Source organism: Dermacentor variabilis, chromosome 8 (genome assembly GCF_050947875.1).
Source record: "Dermacentor variabilis isolate Ectoservices chromosome 8, ASM5094787v1, whole genome shotgun sequence".
Lineage (NCBI taxonomy): Eukaryota > Metazoa > Arthropoda > Arachnida > Ixodida > Ixodidae > Dermacentor > Dermacentor variabilis.
Window position 1 is genome coordinate 43,625,115 of NC_134575.1, and position 24,063 is coordinate 43,649,177.

The 24,063-nt window shown below is 48.5% G+C and overlaps 1 protein-coding gene across 1 annotated transcript in view; it reads left to right on the plus strand.

Annotated features, from left to right (window-relative positions):
- Window positions 1-325: 325 nt before the first annotated feature.
- The window catches only part of LOC142590158 (axin-1-like), a 40,964-nt gene continuing 17,226 nt past the window's right edge, over window positions 326-24,063 (plus strand). The window contains exons 1-8 of the mRNA XM_075702050.1: window positions 326-618; window positions 7,778-7,960; window positions 8,090-8,383; window positions 9,126-9,416; window positions 13,198-13,508; window positions 17,360-17,651; window positions 19,142-19,348; window positions 23,352-23,612. Coding sequence (XP_075558165.1) covers window positions 7,862-7,960; window positions 8,090-8,383; window positions 9,126-9,416; window positions 13,198-13,508; window positions 17,360-17,651; window positions 19,142-19,348; window positions 23,352-23,612 — 1,755 coding nt within the window. The 5' untranslated portion in view covers window positions 326-618; window positions 7,778-7,861. The remainder of the gene's footprint in view (window positions 619-7,777; window positions 7,961-8,089; window positions 8,384-9,125; window positions 9,417-13,197; window positions 13,509-17,359; window positions 17,652-19,141; window positions 19,349-23,351; window positions 23,613-24,063) is intronic.

Sequence of the window (24,063 nt, forward strand, 5' to 3'; positions counted from 1 at the left end):
TTCTGAGAAGCGAGATCCCAAGCCCGTAGCGCGTTTAAGAACCTATTCTTGTGGCGTATTCATAATTCCCTACTACCACCGCCGCACACAGTTCAGGCGCACTCCAATTCAAACTGCCTACCTTTTATTTTTATTCTACGCACTTTTAAGCCAAGCAATCGAGTAAATTTCGGTTGCATCAGACTGGAGAAAACAAATCCGCGGGCGTAAGCCGCTCATTAAGAAATTTTGAACCACACATACCGGCGATATTTGTTCCCTAGAAAGTTTGCCATTGGTCGGTGGGAACGGTGACGTTTAACAACGGAGCGTCGCCATTGGGCGTTTTTCTCGTGACGTTGGCGGTGTTGGAGTATGGCCGCCGTGGACATGTGCGGCGATGGTGGGGGACGGAAATCGCAGTGCGGAATTTATTGTTGAAGTTTGGTGATAGTAGTCGTCGCGTGTTCCCGGCCATCGGTGGTGTTTTCCCACGACGTGGACACTCCGAGTTCGCATCGTCACGACTCACCGTGCCCGCATTGGCGTCCGCAAGCTCTAGGCCTAGCTCTCGTTTTCAGCACCTTTATTTCTTTTTTTTCTTTTCGGGACGTCTAGGGCTCGAGCGACTGAACACCGGTGAGTGTGGAGATTCCTCCAGCGAAGGATTGCACGGTGTCAAGCTCGGAGCGTATGGAAACACTTTCACCTCGCGAACTTTCGCCGCGGTTTCGAGGCGAGCGAGTACTTCGTACGGACTTTTTGTTTCCTACACTCTGGGCTGCCGAAAACTTTCTTGTGTCGCTGCTCGAAGTAAAAGTCGAAAGCAAAAGTTGGCCAGCGGTACTTGAGCAAGTGAGCCGTGCTTGTAACAACTTCAGAACCGCGGCTAGGCCTATTGCGTTGTCTATTCGCCGTTTCTTCCGCAGCTTTATTCGGTAAACAGTCGCGAAACGGCTGTTGGCAACTTCCTTGGGTCTTCGCGGGCCTCGCATTTGTTCTTGCTTTTGTTGGACGCTTCGCCCGCGAAGGTGCTAGCCTCAGCGACGTGCTTGCTGGGGTCCTGGCTTTCCTGCCACATTTTTTTTTTCTTCGTTGTTCGCGCTACACTTGATCGCCCCGCTAACGAAATGATACGTGTATAAAGCTTACGTAGTTTGAAAAAGAAAAGTGTATAGCTAGCCGTCATCTGCACCTGAGATACAGCAGTGGGGGAATGTGGGTGGTCAAGCGGACTATGAATGGTGGGTGTTATTGAACTTTTGTGCCTGGTGGTGCGAATTTTAAACGGCGTGATACAACAAACAACATTGCGCGTCTGTTTACGCTTTGCCGTAGTAACGTGATCTTCTGCGGGGTAGTTCATTGCCTTATCTGCCTGTGCTTAGCCCGACTGTCGTTTTATTCGTGAGTTTACCTATTACATTCAGATAATTTTAACCGACTTCAACTGCTGCAACCCACCCGCAGCTCCATACGGTAAACTTAATGCGCGCTGAACATTTGGTTGTGACGTTTTCAGCCTCCGCTCAGCTTATTCCTCATTTTCACTTTTCCTTTTAAACCCCTCGCGATTCGCCGCTGAGTCTGCCAAGAATACCTCGAGCCCGCTGTAGCAAAACTGCCTTTTTTTGTCGATAGCGGCTGGAGGTAAAAACGCTGCCTTCTGCAGCTGAAGCCTTAATCCCGGTCTCGCGACCCTTGCCCGATTTTGTGAAACCAGTCACGCGTACTACTAAGGAAACACGCAAATAATACAGGTCAAAACAACCCCGTCTACAAAAAAAAAAAAAAAAAGCTTGAGCCCGTGCTTGAAGGGTCGTTTCGCTTAATACAGCCGTGTAAGCGGTTTCTATCGAACGAGAGCCGTAAGCACTTGAGAAACAATGCGTGCTCGCCTGAGGAGCGTTCGTTCAAAACGGATTGAGTGCGCGGCGAACAATGGTTAGAGTTCGGAGCCTCGGGGACGATACATTCGAGGGTCCTTCACTCCCAAACCGCGACCCGTTCGTGCAGCCCATCGACAAAAACCGCGGACTCCACGTCCCCAGGGCACGCCGTAACGAGATCAAAATTCCAGCGCTCGTCGGTTCTTGCTACCCCCCGCCCCATCCCCCCCAATTTGCCGTCGCAATCGCGCCTCTTGCCCCAGTGTGCAGTTATAAAATTCCCGAACGATGACCCGGTTTATAGAACATGCGTGCACCTTGGAATAGCTGTTGCGGTGCGTTGACAATGCACAAAAGCCATTCGTCGGATTTCGCTTAGTGTGGCAGATGAAATAGTAAGAAGGTGCCCGAGGCCATGTCGCGCGTAGCAGACGACGCGGAAAACTGCGTGGGTGGTCCTTGTCCGCGCGGGCGCGATCCCGCGATAAAATCGAATTTTGAGTAACGAACGACACGTCGCTGGGGGTTTCGGGGATGCCTTCGTAGTGGCGGCGCGGCGGTCCCGTGGTCTTCGGTGAATAAAACGTGATCGCTCCTTCTCGGCCGTACTGTGGTTTACGGTGGTCTGTCACGGTTCAGGGAGACTCTTGGCGCTGTAGATAGAAATGTAGCGAGCGAAATGTTCATAACGAGGCGCGGTCATAACTTTTGGTAACGGTTTAACAGTTCCTACCTTCGTTCGCACTCATTTAACAGCTGTTTTGGAAGCCATCCTGCAACTGCAGGCGTTCAGCCTTTTGTGTACTGCTGATTGGCTTAACGTCTTCATAGTAGCTTTGGCGAGTTTAAATGGTGAACGCTGAAGCGCAGTTAAGCTTCGTAGTTCTCGATGCCACGGTGACAGCTGAAGAAGGCGTTGAAGCGCCGCGAAAAAAATAAAAGGTATTGATGTGAAAGAAACGAATCGATAAACCGCGTAACCCGCTAGCAGTTTACGAGGTTCAAAATTAATTACAATTGTGAACAAAACAGGCTTTATTGCTGCGCGCTTTTCTCTTATCTCGCAACGGCGTACGTCACCTCCGTTTACCGTTTCGCACCCTTTTGAGAAACGGCTCTCGCTTTCATGCTTCTGTGATTTGTGCATACTTCAACGTCGCCGTCTGCGGTTGGTACTGCTGGAGTGGTCGCCCTGGCGTGTAACGTCGTGTCGACGGGCCGAACGTGCGCGCTTAGCAGCGCCTCTTTTTTTTTTTGCCCGCTGGTGGCGGTGCGGTCGCTGGGAAAGGGAAGCTTTCGTCACCGCGTCGAATACCTTATTCTGATTGGTGCGACGGCCGCGTGCGGGGGAGAGAGTGTCGAGTATGCATACGGGCTTGGGTAGGTGCGATTCGATCGAAATTTTGTCATTCGGACCGGAGCTGTCAGGTAAGGTCACTAGCTCAACCAGGATTCCTGTTTAAGCATGGTTTGGGTATGCGCTAGTTTGTATTCCTGTTTGAGTACTTGCTAGTTGGTTTCCTGTCTAAACAGGCCGTTGTGTGAACTTCTTTTGGGGTCGGGTGTTGTAATGATACTTTCGAGGATGCGGGTCCGGCTTCGCCTGCGTCAACTTATATTCACGTCCACTTTCATTTCCCATTACCCGATTATTTCTGCGTTTCAATTCAACATTTACCTTCCCGCTATGCTTTCTTATCATTGTCTGTTGCCACGTGCAGTAGTGACCAACAAAAAAATCTAGCCTTTGACTCTTCTCTGTTTGTAGTGGGTGGTCCTTGATGTTCTTTGCTAGCGATAATATTGCAAATTTATGTTATAAAATTATTCTTGAGGTGGATTCTATTGGTAATGCAACGAGAAATGGGATGAATATGAACAGTTACACCGCGGTGTGGAGAGTGAATGGGGTAGCTGATGTTTTAGTCGAGTTCAAGAGGGAGTGGAGTTGTCCAGGTCATGCAATATGTAAAGGAGATAAGTGGTGGGTTATTAGTAGGGGCGTGCAAATATATGAATCGAATAGTGTCCCATTCGATTCGGTCTTCGAATCTATTTGTAGATGTGAATATTTTTCTTGTACTTTTCGAATATTTCTAAACGTCAACAGTGCCCAAATACACAAAATTGGAGCAAGAGTAGGTTAAACTTTCACTCCTGCGGGAATAGTATAGAAATAAAACGTAAGAACCTGTGTAGTGGAGAAGGTTTAGGTAGCCATACATTACAGTCCATAGAGGGATCACTTGCACTCTCTGAAGAGCCCTGTGCATACGAAGAAACTACTTGTTTGCTGCATTTGTGCTCTTAATAAAGGACACATCATAGCATACTATGTAATGACATAAACTTGCTATCCTTAGGAAAACTGGAATGGGAACATCATTATATATAATGTTTTGATAACAAGTATACATTATTCGAAAACTGTTTGATAAGTGTTCAATTCGATCCGCTCCTGGCACTATTTGATTCGGTCTCAAAAATTGCTATTCGCACAACCCCACTTTATTAGTCAAAGAATGGGTGCCAAGGGGAAAGGAAGTGCAGTTACGGGCAGCAGAGACCTACGTACTGTGAAATTCACAGGCATAAGATGCGATCAGCTAGCATAAGACGGGTGTAATTAGAGATCTCCGAGAGATGCCTTCGTCCTGTAGTGGGCACAAAATAGAATGAGTAGCGGAGCTCATGGCGCAACAAGGTGTGGCAACTCCACGTCTTCCCGCTGGTTTGTCTCCAAGGTCTCGTAAAGCTTTATCTTCACTAGGAAGAAGTGAGGAGGGGGTGCAAGTGTAGTGTAACCTTGACATTTCCATTGTTTTGAAAGTTTGAGAAACAAGTTTGTTTGTTTGTTTGGCAGAGTTTGGGTGCTTAAAAGTCACCTACCGTCAGTCACTAGGATTTAGCTTTCTTCTAAATGCATCAGATGTCCTCCAGATTTCACTTCTTGCCTTACAAGAAAGCATTTCATAGCTCGTTGCGAGCACTTGCTCTTGCTGTTGCTTTTTTTTGCTGTTTTGCAAATAGCCAACTTTGTGCAGTGGAAAGGGTCAAGGGACTCTGGTATGTTGAGGATTTTAGTTGAATCTGCACTCATTCATCAAGAGCTGCGTCTACTGTGTCCACAGTTATACAGAACTAGTGAAGTGCTTGTTATTACAAGAACAGGCAAAAACAAATGTTTGTCAAACATGTGTTCAGCATAGCCTTTGGACTATGGTACCTCTCATGTGACGTCAGCACTGGCTGAGAGTGAGGTCACCTAGGAATCATGTCAACTTGTCCGTTTTGGCATGGGCAATTGAAATTGAGGAGCAGCAGTGGGCGCTTCAGTGAGAATTTTCTGTACAACAGTCGTATATCAGCACAAAAGAAAGTGGTGATATACTTTCAAGATTTATTCTGCTCTCTAGTTTTTCTGAGGATGTACTGGATGTGTCTGAAGAAAATTTTCTGTCATTAGTTCCTGTGTGGGTCAAGATAGGGGCCATGCTCAGAAATTTCAGTCCCGTTGGCATTGAACAAGGCACACAGTTCTGGCGGTATGCAAAAGGAGAAGCACTTTTTCATTTCATTTGATTGGTTTTCTAATCGTTTTCAACTGTCTGCAAGTATGCTATCTCGCTTTTAATCAGGGACTGTGGATACAAGCGACTGCTTTCAAGCTTATTTTACTTGCAATACCAGTGTCTTAAACCGCCTGAGGAATTTGTCGTTTGTAGAGTTTGTGAGGCTGAGTCACGACAGACATTGGAATGGGAATAGTGTAATGGCCCAGTAAAAGGGCGGTGCGGATTAGAGAGGTAGCCAATATTCTGATTGCCGCCACGTTGCCTGTGTCTTTGTGCTGCCGAGAGCTTGGTTGTGGCTTTAATTCCCGAATGCAAAGGCCTCATTGTGAGGGGTGCGGTACACACAAAAAAACTAGTGCCCTCATGTTCAAGTGCACATTGGCCCTTTTCATTCAGAGAACGGGTATCGACGAGTGGAAGTCATTTTATCAGTTCTATGTGACTGCTGTGCTACTGCTGCTAGATAGTGTCAGTTTCCCAGAAAACTTTCTCTTTTTTCTTTTTTTCCCGCCAGTGTGGTTGTAGAGAACAGCACAAATCCGGCTACCCTGAATTTTAAAAATGCCTGCACTGGTTCGGCTGGCTGCAGCGACGATGGCTGCCTTTTCAATTCCAGAATTGTGACCGTTTTGTATGTCCTTTCAGCCTGAAATCTCTGGCGAATTGTTTGGAGCTTCAACCCGTAACTGAAAATTATGCGGAAAAGTCTGAGCCTCTGGTGGCCTCTCTTCCGTGGACGTGGCTTGACGAGAGCACTTTGCTGCCGACTCCACTGCAATTTCTTTTTCTCGCAGCATCAGGAATGATGCCTCAAAATGGGGGAACATGAGCATGCTTGACTTTATTGCAAGAAATGTCAAGCTTCATGTGGACTGTTTCTGTGTCCATGTCTGCTTGAAACTCCAGAACAAAAAAAAAATTGATGGAAACAGGCAACAGAAAATACCAAATGAATTGCTGTTATTGCAATAATGAAAGCTGCTCACAATTTATCACTCAAACAAATATTTGGGAAATTTTGATTGCATTCTCACAAAAATAAAAGTCGGCTTGGAAAGAAATCATCCCAAGTAGTCGTTGAGGTTAATCCTGAGTGGTTCCCCTCATCGCTCGTGCGTTGCTTCCCCCTAATTTCCTTTGATTTGATTTTGATTTTATGGTTGAGATTAAGGGGATGATGTGGAGCTGAGCAGGTCGTGTGATGTATGTGTTGCATCACCCACCCAACTTCCCGTGGTGCTTTTTGGAGTAGCTAAACAGGTGCCATGGATTGGGAAAAGGCAGTTGGAAGATGTCGGAGGTTGAGGCAGTAGTGCTACAAACTTGGCTCAAGTTGGTTCAGCAGTTTGGTAGTAGCATTTATTTTAACGTGCATTTCGAGTCTAAAAGCCTCCTATGAAGACAAGAACTGCCCTCTGCTCTAAGATGTCGGTAGTGGTCCCGGAAGCTGTGTGGCCTTGTGCATAACTTGAGTATGACAACCCTGTTCTTAACCCCTTTGTGGTCAAAAGTGTTTTCAGCATAGTAGTACTGCACCATAATTAAGTGGTAGACTGTGGAGTCAACTTGTTCATCTTTCGTATCGCACTTCATATTTAGGGTAGCTTGCAAAGGCCTGTTGTCAGACTGAACGCCATGTCTGCTCCTAACACGTGGCTTTGGGCAGCACTGCACAGGCTGGCTTGTGCCTTGTCTCAGAGGTACAGTAAAGACAAGAACACTCATCGTCCTGTATTATGTTCACTGCAAGACCGAGACCTCTCCCAGTGAAATGGCTCCCGATTCGGCGCAAGGTTGGCATTGTAGGTGTAGTCACAATATGTGAAGAAAGTGCCATGTAAAAGACGGAGCATATCTGATAGCACACAGGTATCTCGTCTACATCCTTTCACACTGCAACAAAATTGCATCTGAACCTGTTAAGCTTGGAACGATTGCCAGAGTAACATGATTGCACTCTTTGCACAGTTTCCACATGCACCGTCTGCATTATCCGCCAAACAGAGCAATACGTACTGGAAGCCCGAGGCTTATAAACAGTGTGTGAGTACACATAACGTCAACTTAAAATGCTATTTTCTAACATATCAGAAAGATATTCTGTAGATTCCAGACCAAAGGGCCAGCTTGTTATGGAACATGCCGAGTGATAGATTTCTCTGACCACACTACCGGTGTTGCCTTCCTAGTAAGAAGTAGCATATGTTATGTTGTATAAGTTAATCTGAAGTCCTCCGCTATGGCATCTCTCGCAGCTTCTGCATCGTATCGGGATGTCAAATCCCGTCAGTCGGTTGGAACGAGTGCAACATTCTGCCAATCACTTTGGTGCAGGTCTGCACCATGGGACCGACGGACTTTCTTCAGAGGCGGCGGGGAGGAGGGCACCGGCGGAGTGGGGCACCTGCCTGAGGAAGGATGGAGGATGGCGACCCCGGAGGTCGCCACCCTGCAGAAGGCGCAGACAGCCAGCACCACCGCGAGTGCTCGCCAAGGCCGCCATGGGACCCCGGAAAGGTGAGCGTGCGTACTGTGGCCGAGGCGTCGCAGTAATGCCCGTGACACCCGAGAAGCGAGCAAATGACACCGGTGGCAATTTGTCCGTTCCGTCCTGACGTCGTCTTGCATGCTCCCTTTCTTTTGCAGGGATTTCCTGGGGAGATGGGCTGTTCCTCGGTCACCCATGGCTCCAGCTGCGGATCGCTTTCTACGCTGTCGGAGAACAGCAGCAGCCAAGCGCCGTCGGGATCCACGCCCGCGACGGCGTCTGAGGGCCCGGTGCGGTGGGCGAGCGACCTGCGCAGCCTGCTGGTGGACCTCGAGGGCCTGCGCCTGTTTGAGCAGTTCCTCGAGCAGGAAGGTGCCCATAGGCTGGGCCTTTACTTTTGGTTTGCCTGCAACGGCCTCCGGTCCTGCCCCGAGCCGTCTGTCCAGCTACAGGTGAGTACGGCGCGTACCTGTTTAATCATTGGCTTCCTTCTGACAGTCCAAGCCTTGACGCATGCCCGAGTGTGCCATGACAAGTTGCCCGTGCCGAGTGAGTCAGTGGCCAGTTGTTCTAATGCTGAATGGGCCCCTTGAATGCCTTGTGCGAAAATGTCATTCGGCAACTGTATTTATTTTCTGCACACGAACTGAAGGGCCAAAAAGAAACAACGCACAAAAAGACCTCTCAGACCCTTAGGCAACCCCCGCGACTCACGGAACCAGCACACTGTTGCCACATCCTTCATTTTTTTCTCCCTTGTCCATTCCTTTTTCTTTCATTCGCTCCTCGTCTCTTCCTCCTCGACATTGCCCTCGTCATTCTCATCTCCCCTTGGCCAGCGCGCTTCATTGAGAAGCACGCTCGCTGCCTCACTTGTCTGCTGGATTTTCTGGCAAGCACATTATAACTGGTATTTCATCTCGTGTGGCTGTACTATAAGCAGTACGCGTATAGAGTGAGTTCTGTCAGAAAATAAGCGGGAGTTCAAAAAGACCGCATTAGATGTGGTCCTTGTCTATACGCGGTTACTTTATAAGGGGTCTGAGCTGTACTGCTAGCTTATACCTTTTTAAGCTGGTTGGTGCTGGGGTCGTGGTGCCATTTAGCAACTCGACCTCCAATGTTGCCTCTACGCGATAGCCTTGCTCACTTTGTGGCATTTGTCCCCCCCCCCTCCCCTCGTGCGGAACGCAGTACATGAAGAGCATCTACCGGCACTACATCCGCAACAGCATGGTGGAGGTGTCGCCTCCACTCCGGGCCAAGATCACCGAGCACGTCAAGGAGGGCATCGTGGACGTGTCACTCTTTGACCAGGCACAGCGCGAGTTTGAGCAGTTCCTGCAGCGGTCGGCCTACCCCAAGTTCCTCCAGTCGGACCTCTATGTCGAGCGCGTTGAGAAGTGCCACGCTCTCGCGACTGCCACCGCCGAAGCGGCAGCAGCACCGTCTGAGGGCACGGCATCTCGGGGAGATGACGGACAGGTGGGTTCTTAGGAAGTCTCGGTTTTCGACTGCAGTGGCAATTGTACGGACGCTCGAGGCGTCAACGCGCCGTCACGGCTCATGCAGGGCCCACACATGATAGGTTGGAAAAGTTTCTAGAGGCACGAGAGATGTGCAGTGCGTTCGCTAGGGGCGGGTGAATAAGTGAAGTTTTGAATGCAAGTCACGCTAGCACCAGTAGAAACCCACTGACGCATTCGTAATTCACAAGTTTCCCGAGTGTAGCATCCCTAAAGCTCGGTCCCAGCGAAGGGCTTACAGCCACCTGTATATTAGTTACCAGGGGTGTGCGAATGTTCGAAACGTTTGAATAACAAACCGAATAATATCCTATTCGATTAAGTTTTCGAATGCTTTTTCAGTATTTCAACGCATCACCTGCGCCCAAATAAACATAAAATTGGAGCAAAAGTATGGTAAGTTTTCACCCCCGCGGGCACCATATGCACATAAAACATGACGACTGGCATACTAGAGCAGGCTACATCACTTATGTAGCCTTTACAGGCCGTACAGCGATCATTTGTACTCTCTGAAGAGTCCTGTGCATGGAAAAAAACTACAGTCGCCGACCGTTTATTCCGACCTCATGGGGACCATGGAAATGTCCGAATGAACAGGTGTCCGAAAAAGCAGATTAAGAAAAAAAAAAATCCTTTATTTCCACCCCTTATTCAGGCTTGGAACTAGGCTTGAAGAAATCGTGAATGCACCGTTGCGCGCTGCTCCGTTTATGCGCAATCAGAAAGCCTCAATCTTGGAGAGGGTCGTACGGTCACTATAGGCGGTTGAAAGCACAGTCACTGCTTGTGCACACTCCGCATGCGACGGCAGCGTAGCACATGGTTCGGCATCTTTTGACGCGGAGTCATCGTCCGGCGGCGCAGCAGAAACCTGACGAATGATCTCGCCGTTGTCTAGTACAGCAGTGTCAGCACCTTTGAAACTATCAAATCAGACGGTGTCTGGAATCGCAATGCAACCACTGCACAGGACTCGGCGGAACATTTTCGGCGTCAGTAGGGAGCACATCGGAAGGCGACAAATCCTAGGTCTCCTGGCACCCGCTTGCCGGCATTCCCCAGCGCAGTCTGCACAGGCACTGTCGGCGCCATTAGACAATCGATGCGATGTTTCCGTATGCCGCATTGGATCACCACAACCTCGACACAGCACACAAAGCAAACACTGCCCCGCCGACACCAGTCGCACAAACGAAAAACGTAGCCTACTCGCAGCGTCGTGCACGAATAAACAAACAAATCAGCTGCTGGATTGTCTTGACATGGCTCACTAAGCTGAGACCGGAACTACTGTAGCAACTCTATCGAACCAGACAGAAACGGGGATTTTCAGTAGCGCCACTTCGTGGGGCAGCAAGGAGGCTCCGTTCACAACAAAAATGGCGCTCAGCTAGTCGAACCGTGCACCGGTCAGAGTCGGTGCATGGTGCTCTCGATTGAGTTGGCTCAAGGAGTGTCCGAAAAATCAGACGAGAGGTTGCAAGGGGTCCGAACTTTCGGCAGTTATACATTATGGTCTATGGGGAGAATGGCGATGCCACGAAGCAGACCGAATAATCAAGCTTGTCTGAATTTTTGTAGTCCGAAAAATCAATCGGCGACTGTAATTGCTTGCTCCCAATGCTTCATCTGCATTTTTAATAATTAACACTTCATAACGTACCATGCACTGAGAGAAACTTGCCAAGATGAAAAATACCGAGATGTGAACATCGTTTTATATTGGGATAACGGCTATTCATTTTCCAGGAAGTACTATTTGATTCATATTCGATGTGGTCTGAGAAATCATTTCACGGAGTGAACCCCTTTGATACGTTCCTCACTGTTGCATTTTCCCGGCTGCTACGTTGCGTTCTTGTGTTCCCAACTTAAAGCCTATTGAATCCTATGTAGTGTTATGTTCCCATTTGATGCATCATTGGGCTGTAATGTTCCCGTTTCTTAAGTTGCATTTGAATGCAGCAGTAATGTAAATTTAGTGGTGCAGAGGCAAATTCGGAAGCACGAAATGCCAAACGTGCGCGATCATCAGTCCTGCTAAGCGCGTCACGATGCGATTGTAGTTTTTGCCAGCTTTTGTTTCATGCGACTCTGCACTGGTGCATTGGCATAATCGGGCCAAGTGCGCTATCTGCATACCATGCCAGGAATGCTGTCGGATGCATGCTTCGACAAGTCCGATGCAGAGTCTTGCGAAAGTTATAGTAGTATGTCTAAAAGTCATAGATCAGGAATACCACACGTGTGTGCGTGGTATCCGTGTCCAGTGAAATGCTAATAGCGACAGCATGCTGCTTTCATTATCAAAACTCATTTAAAAAGTAAGTTCTTTCTGCATGTCTCATTTTTATCTGATTGTGAATGGTGGGAGGGGCAGCATGTTAAATAGGGCAACATGTTAAATTCGGGTGCACATTCATGTTCTCACTTTAAGCCCGCGAAAATTGGGTACTCGTTCGAATCGGGTAAATACATCGCCGGCGTGGTCATCAGCCATGCCACCGACACCTCCTCGAAACCAAAACTAGCAAAGCCTAGTTGATCTTGTAGTTGCACTGACCGCACCCAGACCACAGGACAGGCCAAGCCAAGCCGCTAAGTGTCGAAATACAGCAGCAGAACACAGCAGGCACAGTCAGGAAATTCTAGGAGGGTTTGCAAGGAAAGCTTTGCTTTAATAACGAACTCTGGACAAAGCACAAAACTTCTCTAGCCAGCTTTACAACAGTCCACAATAAGTCCAACATGGCCGTGCTAGTCTTGCCAGCAGTTCTCAAGCTTGTTGCACTGCTCTGTCTGACAGGGATGTCAGACACAAGAACTTTTAACTATCTTTTGTCTAGCACACTTGGAAAGCATTTACCCAGCCACTTGAAATATATGCCCGATGTAAAACATCGTAAGAAGTGAGCCCCGCTGCTGCATGACAACATACGGACTCTGAGAGCCAAAGCACCCAGTCCACCTCAACTACCCTTCCAATTCGGTTCCTAAAACGCTTGCACACATTATTCAGCTTGCAGCACACAGGTTCAGTGAGGAGTGTTTCAAGACGGATTCCATGTTTTAAAATTTACATCAGTGCTGTTGCTTTCGACTCAAACCACTGTGGCAGTGTATAGGCTATGGTCTTGCCCTGCCAAGCTTGTGGCCGTGGATTCGATCCCGTCTGCATTTCAATGGCAAAAATGCTTGTGTACTTAGATTTAGGTGTAGATTAAAAGAACCTCACGTGGTCTAAATTAACCCGGAGTCCTCCACTGCGGCATGCCTCATAACCAGATCACTGTTTTGGCACGTAAATATTGGATTGGATTTGGCACGTAAATATTGGAATTTGATTTGCTTTTGATATACTACCTTGGCATGCACAATTTTGTGCATGTATCACCCGAAGGGGATTAATTCATTTATTTGTTTGTTTTTAAGACATTGACTGCGATGTTGGCCATCGGTGGGTCCAGGCAGTTATTCCCCCTGTGTGGCTCTGCAGAGCTTTTCTTGCTCTTTCTGATCTGACTCGTCGAGGTGCCAACTCTCTGCACCTCGAGGAAGTTTCAATGGAGAGCACCACCTTGGTGACTTACCGGTGGGGGCACGATGCACCTGGGAAATATCGGTTGGGTCACGAAGCACAGGAATTGAGTCTACAAAAAAACGCCGCCACACTGAACGTGTTAAATAAAAAAAAAAGTGAAGTGCTCATTTGTCTTGAACTTTTCTTAACTACGCAGCACTTCGGTGGGAGCAGCGAAGAATCGAGCACAGCAGCGGCGAATGCCTCTGGTGCAGCTGCTGCTGCGGCTGCTGCTGCGATGGCTGCTGCGGAATCGGGGTCATCGTCAGGCGAGGAAGACGGCTCGCTGCCACCGGTGATGCCACCCATGGGTCTCGAGATCCTGCCCACCGTCAAGGAGGACGAAGAGCTGGCGATGGAGGCATCCCCTGCCCCGCTGACCCGGCGGAATGTGTGGAAGCTGTACCGGTACGGCGAGCAGATTCCTCGAATGGTGGCCCGCATGGCATCGGACGCCACGTCAGCAGTGTGAGTCCCTGTTACGCTGAATTTCAGGCAAACTGGCATAAAAGAAAATTTCAGCCAATCCCGATGCTGTGTACATTACGGTCAGCGACCGAGAGTTCGGAGAGGCTTGATTGCAGTGCAGTCAATGCACTGCAGATTACAGTGCAATAACGATATCGATTCGTTATAATGATGCATCAACTTGAGCGTATCGACTTATGCAATGGGCTATAAGGGTAAGGGTATAAGGGTACCCATATACATTGGAATCTCGATAAATGAAAATCGCTTTAAATGGATCTGCCTCTTAAACGGGACACCATACTCACGGTTTGATGGTTTTGTATTCATGGAATTGTGTTCAGCTTTGTCTCTTGGTAAATGGAACTCCTGATAAATGGAACCAAATTCTCTGGTCACTTGAGGTTCCGCTTCTTTAGAGTCCACCGTATAATGATATGTTATGACTGCATGTCGGATACAATTATCAAAATTTTGCCTTTTGGGCGACATTTTCCATGCACACCGAGCTTGATATTCGTGTTTGTGAAAAGCTTGCCTACGGGAGTTCGTACGATCGAATCTCGATAATTCGAACTCGAAGGGGCCCGAAAACTTGTTCTAATTCAAAGAAGTTCGAATTAAAGGAAGCTATTTGAATGGAGGACTTACCTGCAGTGACGCATGTGCATTGAGCTAAAACATAAGTGGGACGTTCCACAAGATTTATTCACACGTATTTATAAATTGCAGTCAGCTATTAGGCATATCGGTGCTCGTACTATGATAGGAGGCGTTGGGTTCACGCGTGCATAATAAAAGGAAACATACCATGTCCCTTGACAGTTGCCCCTTCAAACTTTTGGTATGCTTCACCGTGTAAGACTGCTGTATTGGGGCGAAGGTGACTTCGAAGGGCGAAGGGAACCAGCATTATGCAACGCTTCATCCTTTTCGTGCTACGAAGACACTGGCAAGGGTTACAAAGGCAGAGTCGGTGCCATTGCTGACAGTGGCGAATTCTTTAATGAAAAACACGGCACCGAACAGCAAGAAGCTTGGGAGCGAACATCGAAGTAGCTAGGCCTAGCGTTGCCATGGTGTGGCTATGGCTGCCTGCGGATGTGCATGCGAGAGCGCCGGATCGAGGTGGCACGAAAATGAAAATGGCAGTGGTGGCAGCTTTGATTAAGGCCATGTCGGACCTGCGGTCATGGCAAAAAGTCTGGAAAGTTGGACAGCAAAGGTTTTTTGTGTCCGAAGTTCCGGATGTTCTTATATAAACATTGACTTTATGGGGATACGTTGGTGGTGCCGCAACACTAACAGAAGTCACTAACCCGTCACGAACAGAAGTAATCGGTGATACGCGCCTGCACGTGCCTGCACGTAAATTTCCACCACTGCTTCTTTTTTTTTTTTTCTTCGTGCACGACATTGGGAAATCTCTCCTAAGCTTTTCCTCTTAGAGGGGTCAGAGGAATGCTAGTAGGAGGTGACTTCGCATGATTTATCGTGCTGCTGAGAGCACTGTCCGAGCGCACTATGTTCGAATTAACCGTTGCAAATGTTTGCGCGTTCAAGTTACCGGGCCCTTTAACCCATTCGAATACACATAAGTTTGACGGCACAACAGCGCCAGTTCAAATAAATCAAAAGTTCGAGTTAAGCGTGTTTAAATTAACAAGATTCGACTGTATCTGCTGCCATTACCGCGTGGCGTGTCTCGCCTGTGTGTCGATTGCGAAAACCACGGAGAACATCGCAAGTCGGTGCGGTACGCCACAAGGTCCAGCTGTTTGGCATCTGCGTCATGCTGCACGTGGGTAGAGACAGAGAAAAAGGAGTGCAAAGCAGTGGTGCCAGCCCTTTATGCAATCGCTCTCTCGGGAAGCGCAGAAGCAGCCCCGAGACAGCGGACAGCCGAATTTGTAAATGGTTGCTCTGACGAAGCACAAAGCTGTGTCACTTGAGATGAATCTGCAAAATTTGCAAGATTCGAAAGAAGCATAGCTCGCACAGTCGACGATGTTGTTGACTACTCTGAAAACCAGGAGCACCGTGATCTCCAAATTCGAAACTAGTGGCCACGCTGATCAATGCAAGAAGAGTTTAAATAAGCAACTGTTTCAGAAAGGCAGGCTTTATGTGCCAGGGCCCCCCCCCCCCATGATAGCGAGACCAATACAGCAGAGGCTGCTGACTTTACCGAGCTCTGGGAAAACGTTGCTACCGACGATGAAACAGCTGGTGGTGCTTCGGTGGAGGAGTTAGTGCAGATAATGCTGCCTCGCTTGGCGAAGAGATGTCCAACGAGGCGATCGTTGTTGTGACAGACGGCGGCATTTTGCAATGGTGGCAGCGGCAGTTATGACAGGAGGACAATGACCCATCTTTGACCCCGACCTCAATGTTCCTGCAAAGTGTGCCGTCTGTAGAGTTCTTTAATTTCGTGCCCGCTAAAGAATTGCGGCCAGTGTTCGTGCAGCAGCTGGACAAGATGCACACCGCACTTGTAAACCTGAAACTGCATGAAAGCTAGTGCAGATTTCTGCTTAGTTGAGCGCCTAACGCTTTAGACGCTGGTTAGAGGTATAAATAATTGTTTTACCTGGAAAGTTTACCTGCAGTCGTTAAACTGCAAGGTTGTGCGCTACTTTGGCCACAGAGTCGAGCAGAAATAGTGAAATCTTTGTTTTTATCCATCGCTGGCATGTTTGTCAACCGTGTCGCCAGCACCTTCTCAAAACTGAAACTATTGATGCCTTGTCATATACTAGTAGTTGCAGATCGTGCCCAGATGGCAGAACAAGCCAAGCCAAGCCCCTTAATTCGTAAAGGCTACATCTGTGATATGCTTGCTTTGTTGTACAGCTTCCCTTCATACACAACTTGCAACTCTTGTTATGTGACTCCCGCACTGGCAAAAGGAAGATAAGTCTGGCATGACATGCTGTTGTGGGATGCTTGCCGATAGTGTGTTCCAGCCACGTTATTGCCCATAGGTACCGCCATGTCAAGTGCCGAGGCACGTGAACGAAATCAAGAATATTACTGGTGCCATTTCGGAAAAGCTCTCTGTGGCCTACGCAAGGACAGTGGATATCAGGTTTCTTCTATTTCAGGTTCGGATATCAGGTTTCTATTTCCGTGCGTTCGCTTATTTCGAAACTGCACTTATCTCTTCAATTTTTTTCTAGTTTTAACACTTTTGATTTAACACGCTTTTACTGTAATCGCTATTGTAACAGAATGTCGGTGCATGCACGGTAAGGTGTCTGAAATATCAGTGGTATTTTGCATTACGTCAGTGAGACTGATTTTTCAGAGTGATTGAGCACATCCGAATTAGCAGCTTGACGGGATGACAAAGGCACACATGCGAATCTTATATGTGCACCGATTTCCCAAGTCTGCGAGTCAGTTTCAGTGCACATTCTTTTTTTTTTTTTGAGTGCCTTTGTTGTTCCGTCTGTTGACACCCGAAGACGTGACTCCTTTCAAGACCAGATGGGGAAGTGAGTTGGCGTATGCCTAATCGGTGGCTCTTGCATTTCGCGCATTCCAGCAGACCCATCAGTACCAGATGGGGAAGTGAGTTGGCGTGTGCCTAATCGGTGGCTCTTGCTTTGTGCGCATTCCAGCAGACCCATCAATACCAGATGGGGAAGTGAGTTGGCGTGTGCCTAATCGGTGGCTCTTGCTTTGTGCACATTCCAGCAGACCCATCAATACCAGATGGGGAAGTGAGTTGGCGAGTGCCTAATCGGTGGCTCTTGCATTGCGCGCATTCCAGCAGACCCATCAATACCAGATGGGGAAGTGAGTTGGCGTGTGCCTAACCGGTGGCTCTCGCATTGCGCACATTACAGCCGACCCAAGGCAAGCGGAGGAGGCAGCTCTTCCCTGGGCGTGCCGCACCCGTACCACGTCAACAACTCCTCCTTCGTGCCGCCCTCGGCTCAGGACAGCGAGCTCCACAGCCTGTCATCGGGCGCCTACACGGACGACGCGGCCACCGAAGTGGACAGCGTTCCTCCGGCTGCGCCTTGCTCCGCCTCCGCGGCCAAGGAGAGCCTGTTTCAGCGTGCCACTCATCGCATGTCGGTCCGCAAGAACGCCAACGTCAACAGGGACTCGCTGGGCGAGCACGTCATCATCCCTGTGAGTCGGTTGGCCCTGCCTCGCACCAAATTCTTTGCAGACTTCTCTGACTCGAACTGTTCGTAACGCTTCGTGGGGCTCCCAACTCAAGTTTATTGGAGGGAACACGGGCGTTCCTGTCGTTGAGCTACAGTCGGCGCACTTGGGAACTCTCCCGAACTTGCTGTGTCAAGCTTAAGAACTTGGGCTCCTTCTGCGATTTCGCATGTCGCGTCGCATCAAGTTTTATGAAAAGAAAAACAAATTGTACTCTCGAAAAAGCTTTTAAGCTGTTCAAAGACGAGGCAGCACAGGGTTGAAAACACAGTTGTGACACAGTCGAAACCCGCGGCAGCGAAATGTCTTCGTATCCCCGGCGAACGCTCATAGGAGTCAGTGCATTTCGTACCTCTCGACAACGAAAGGTCGCTGTACTACAATCCTGCATCAATGAAATTTGCCGGAACATAACCCTGCGCATTACCTACTTGTGCAAAGCTTGCAGTCTCCAAAATGTGCTCAAATGCAATTGCTTTGCACTAAAATTGCATAAGGTAACACCACATTACACTTATACGGGCGACACAATTTTTGGCGGTAACAACCAAGCGCCGGAAGCAACCGCACTGGAAACACGTGATGGCCGCCATCTTGTTTCAAAGTTTAGAAAGCTTAGTAGTTGATACAGTGTGCTTCTGTCAAATTCATCTAAATGCAGCTACCGTTCAATTTATTGTTCGAAATTTTTGTACATTGACACACTCCTAGAATTATCTAATTAGGCGATGTTGAAAAGTGCGCCTATCATGATGCGCAGTCCCCAATACTAAATCATTGCCATGATCGGGAGCTACGATGCAATGGGATTCTCGCAGGTGTACAGCAGTGCGATCATCCCTGCGAGGCGGCTTGCCTCGCTCACCTCGCATGTGTGCTCTTCGCAGCCGACACCAAGAAAACTGCTTGCACGTTTAATTAAACGCAACACAATGTTTGGACATTAATTATGCTGAAAAATAGGATTGCTTTATTACGAGCTGCAGCCGCATCACACACCAGGCCAGCTGCACGTCCAACGGCCAGCTAGCTAAGCCTACTCGCTCCCAACCATCGGGGCCCGTCAACATACCTAGCAGTGCAGACGGCGTTGCGGGAAATTTCACGCTCGCATAGATATGTGTCTATTGGCATTGTTTGTGTAAAACAGAAGACCTGTGCAAGGATGTTTGTCTTTACACTCTTTGCGAAGTTGCAAAGTATTACAAGCACTGGTTTTGGGTGGAGCCGACGCGCCGCTCGCTTGTTCATACATACCATGCGTCATGAATTCCCGTATTTAGCAACAGCGGATCGCACGCAAATTTGCATTGTCTCTTTTGCTTTGACCATGAGCCATCACCTCGTCGATATTTACCACCGAGCAAATTCGTTTCTGGGTTTGACCGAGTGTAGCGGCTTTCTTGTATAAACTGTTCCACTGACATTTTTGTCTCCCCCTGTTGACGTTGCAGCGGACACAGATGGAGCACCCGTACAGCCTGGCCGAGAAGAACCCGGAGAAGTTTGCCACCTCCATCATCGAGAAGCTGCACGTGGTGAAGAAGCAGCTGGACTGTGGTGAAAGGCTGGAGCGCTTCCACCGGGCGCAGGCCGAAGACTTCCCGTCGGCACCACCTCGGGGACCGCCCATGGTCGGTGCTGGGGTGGCCTCTGCCTCGGTGAGCCACCGCAGTGAACAGCGCTGGCTGCCGATAGCAACCAAGCGCATGCTTGTTTTCGCAAGTTTCGTTTCTGTCATTGTAGGCAGCCTGTTCTAAATCTATACCCCTCCCTACTTCATGCTGCCGCAACTATACAGGTGGTGCAGTCATTGATATGTGCCACTATAGGTTTTGTCATGAACTAGCCTTTGATCTGTGACGTCAGTTCTATTGTCCATTGGTTCCTTTTTCTTTTTACTGCGCTTAGCTTTTCATGGGGTTGGTATCTGGGTGTCCCTGTAACATCACAGCTGCTTATAATGCCGCGCCTGAAGCTTCGTCCTGCGCAGAAACTCCAATGTTGCTATGGTGCTGTCATCATCGTTGTCACGCTTTCGTTCCATCTTGTCACACCGTCATCTCTGTAGTCATACCGTGGTCACCAAACCACGTCGACATTGCTAGCTACGCCGTCTCGATTTTGTTGCCTTCATGTCATTACTTGTTTGCATCACGCACAACTGGATATAGCATTAGTCTTACACTGACGAACCTATCGCTTGACTTGGACGACCATCTCTCAGTGGCCTCTGCCCTCCACCCCACCCTCTTTTTCCAGCAGCCATGTTGTTGCCGTGTTGCCAAGATGTACTACACCATCGCAAAAGTTGTTTTTGACTCGTGCATCTGGTGGTTCGGAGAGCTACAGGTTTTGATACCACGTAGGATGAGTTTGCCCCCTTCTTTAGGCATGAAGCGACAACAGTTACGGAGCAGTGCTTAGCTATGTTTAAGTGAAGATCAATCATATGCATGTGTTATTGGGGTTGTTAAATCATGGGTGGAATCACGTTGCAGTAGTGCTGCCAAGTGGAGTCCGCTCATTGACTCAAGGCTGCAGAGTAGGTCTTTTTTTATGTCTGTCTTTTAACTTTGACAGCTTCGGAATTGCAATTTTCCTGCGTTTTCTAGTTGCTGACCTTTGTTTTATACGTTTACATATTGCATTGTCATTGGCTAATTGTGTAGTATGTGCTTTATTTTACTAAACACTTGTCTGGGCATCCTTTACTGTGTATTGTCCCGTTGCTCTGTTAACCGTCCATTGCTATCATTTGTGGGGAAAAAAACACTTGTGGAGATGTGCGACTCTCACGCGTCTCCTAATGTGTTGTTTTCCCGCATGGTTCCCGTCTCCTGTAGTCCGGCTTCATCGTATGACCTGATGCCCACGGCAGTCGGTCTGGTTGAAGCACAGTACGAGAGATGGTGCGAGTGTTGCGCTGCTAACGCCACCTAACGGTGGGGTTACTTGGGCGTGGAAAGGAGAAGGCTCTTCCTCTTTGGCTCGAGGTTCGCAAGCAGCGCAGACGTTCCGCGCGTGCGCCGATCCATGCTTCTGCGAGACCATCTCGCGAGGGCTCGTTCGAATGCACCACTGTTTGCGTGACCATACTCGCGAACGACCAGGCATTGGGATCCAGCATGGGGCGAACAGGTTCACTCACTATCCGGTCGTGGTGAGTCGGACTTCCGCGATTTGACGCGCGCCTATCGGCATGTTTTGGGGATAGCAACTCGGCTAGCAGGCATTAGTCTATGAAAGGTGCAATAAATGCCCTTGTGGTTGTTTGCACTACTTTGTTGTCGTTCCTTTGTCCCAAGAGCACGGGTGAGAACCCCACACACTTCGTCAAGCTACTCTAGTAGCTTTGTGTGGCTGCTCCTTCCTTTCGGTAAAAAGAAAAATTAAGAATTTATGTAAGTTCGGATTGCCAGGTATGGAACTGCAAGGTGCATCCATGCAATGATAATGCTTCAATTAGATCGGAAAAGATGCAGAGACAAGCACAGCATATACGGTGAAATCTCGATAAAACAAACTTCAGGGTGCCACAGCAAATTGTTGGTCATACAGTCGACTCTCGTTACAACGGACCCGATAATCCGACAAAAACATCCATTTTATCTGAAGTGCGTAATATCCGAAACTCCTCACTTCCGAAACTTTCGTCGTGATGTCTAACAACTTTATTGCAAAGAGTAAGTGATGAACATCCAAAGTAAAAAAACAAATAAAGTCGCAGTTCCGCCCGAAAGGCGGAGTATCAATTGCGGTAGCAAATTAAGATTAGCGCGGCAGCAGCAGCGAGCGAATTGACCTTCGTGCTGTCTCTTGCTTCAATGCAAACTAAGCATCGAAAGCACAGCAGATATGAAGCTACCGGCATTGGGCGCACTTTGTCCACATCGCAGATCACTTTCAAGATACGGTGCCCTTGCGACAGCGTCGTTAACAGCAGCCATCGGAATAGAACCCCCCCTCTTTCCCTCGCCTCCCCCCTCATGCCTTGCGCGCGAAAGGAGGCGCACTTCCGCCCTGCTTTCCTCGCGCGCAAAATATTGAGCCGCGATCATTGGCCGACCCTCGCAAGTCAGTTGCCAGCCTGTGTCGACACGGTAAAAGCCCGTTTTATACGCCCGATTTTGACAAAAATTGCCAATAATTTCGTCCGCTATAGTCGATAGTTGCATTAATAAAATAGGCATTCCCAACTAAGGTTGAAAAATGGTCCGTTATATCCGAAAGCCTGTTGTACACGGCTCCATTGTAACGAGCGTAGACTGTAGTGAAAGGTTGCTATAGCAAAAGCTCCAAAATTAACCATTTCACCCATCAACCTATTAGTTCATCATTTGTCACCTTATCAGCTATCCACGAAAACATCGCTGTTGGCTCTCGGCCTGCGCTGTCGCTATTTTGTATAGATTCCGCTGCCATGCACCACTACAGCACCGTATTCAGTGTGGTGTGCGCAAAAGAGACACTGACACCGAGAAAAACACTGACAAAGAAGCAGCTCCATGTCGCCTAATGCTTCTTTTTGTTTGTTTGTTTTTCACATTCCTTGCCGTGGACATCCGCTTGATGCGGAAACCTGAACTATTCCAAAATGCAAGCCCGTGTAAATGAAACGGCCGAAAGCGCAACCGTGTGGCAATCCCACAAGCACGGCGGTTTATAATTCACCATGCTCATAGCTGGTACCGCCACAGAAAGAAGTGCCAAAGAAAAATAGGCGTGCGCAGAAAGAAGGAAGAGATGCGCCTCTATTGCTAGGCGGTGCTTGTGTCTGGGCATAGTCATCATCATCATCAGCTTATGTTCACTGCAAGACGAAGGCCTCTCCCTGTGATCTCCAATTACCCCTGTCCTGCGCAGACCTATTCCAACTAGCACCCGTAAATTTACTAAATTTGTCGCACCACCTAGTCTTCTGTCGTCCTCTGCTGTGCTTCTCTTCTCTTCGTACCCATTCTGTCACCCTAATGGTCCAACGGTTATCGAATCTGCGCATTACATGCCCTGCCGAGCACCATTTTTTTCTCTTAATGTCTATTAGAATATCATCTATACCCGTTTGCTCTCTTATCAAAACCACTCTTTTTGTCTCTTAAATTTATGCCTAGCATTCTTCTGGGCAGAGTTTGCATGCAAAACCTGATGTGTCGTTGCCTCCGCAATAAAAAGAACTAAACAAAAAGTCCTGTCCCAGCATTTTTTTCCTCCAGTGCCGTCTCGGGTTTTCTGAATCCATGCGCTGTGGCATCCGCTTTCTGCACCTTGTTGTCTGCTTTCTTTTCTAGCTGCTGTAAAGGATACATGGAAATCTATGTATCTCTAGAATTAGGAATATTAGTTCATAGTTCTGAGATGTTAACACGACACGGAAATTGGGTAATGATCATTGTTGTGAAAGCTTTGGTATAATGAAGTTCGTAGTAATGAAATACTTTTACCTTGAAACTATATGCAGTCAGCAGGGGATTTTGGCAAAGTTCGTTCATCTGAAAAGTTTGATAATGCGGTGTTCGCGGTAACAAGATTTCGCCATCAGACTAAAATAGCTTTGCTTACTGTTTCACTTTCTATGGTTTCAGAGCAAATCTTTACTAACTAGCCCAATGTCATTAGGTGTTCTGGTTTTGTAACGTCAGCCATTTCAACATTGTGCCGCAGTCCGGCGGAGGTGCTCCGGTTCCTGGCTCCGGTGCGGCCTCGGGACCCGGAGCTGCCAACAACCCGGGCTTCTGCGAGCGTCTGCTGGGCATACCACCGGAGGAGGTCAGCTCGCAGAGCATCCTGGACGAACATGTGTCGCGCGTCTTCGACTCGCCCCTCTCGCACACACCTCCACGTGCGCCTTCTCCAAGGCACCGCTTTGGACCGGCCATGGTGTCACCGTATGCAGTCCTGGGACACCAGCACTGGCACAAGAAGGTTCGTGTGCACGGAATGCTCAGATCACCAGGTCTCACCAGGTCTGGCCATTTTGAGCTGACAAGCACAGTGCATGCAATGTGCACCAACAATCGTGTCTTTGAAGTGTTACACTGCTATGGGCTGCAAAAACCAGCTAAAATTTCAAACCAAACGCTCTGCTACCGATCTCCTCACGGGTGCCACACTTCTGGCCGGAGGGTCGAAGCGAGTTGCACCTGTGTGCCTACGTATTTTGCAGGCATTGTACCACCAGTGTTTTTCTGGAAATTGGATGGAATGGAAGATGCAGTGAAGGGGTGCATGATTCCAGAATAGCCTTCAGGCAGTTCTTCGTTCCAGTGGTCTCCCATTAACATTGGCAGTGGTTGATAGATGGGTTCTATTCAAATTTGTCTTCCTTACTTTCCTGCTCTTGGTTTTCTCCAATTGGTCTCCCGTCTTCTGGCTG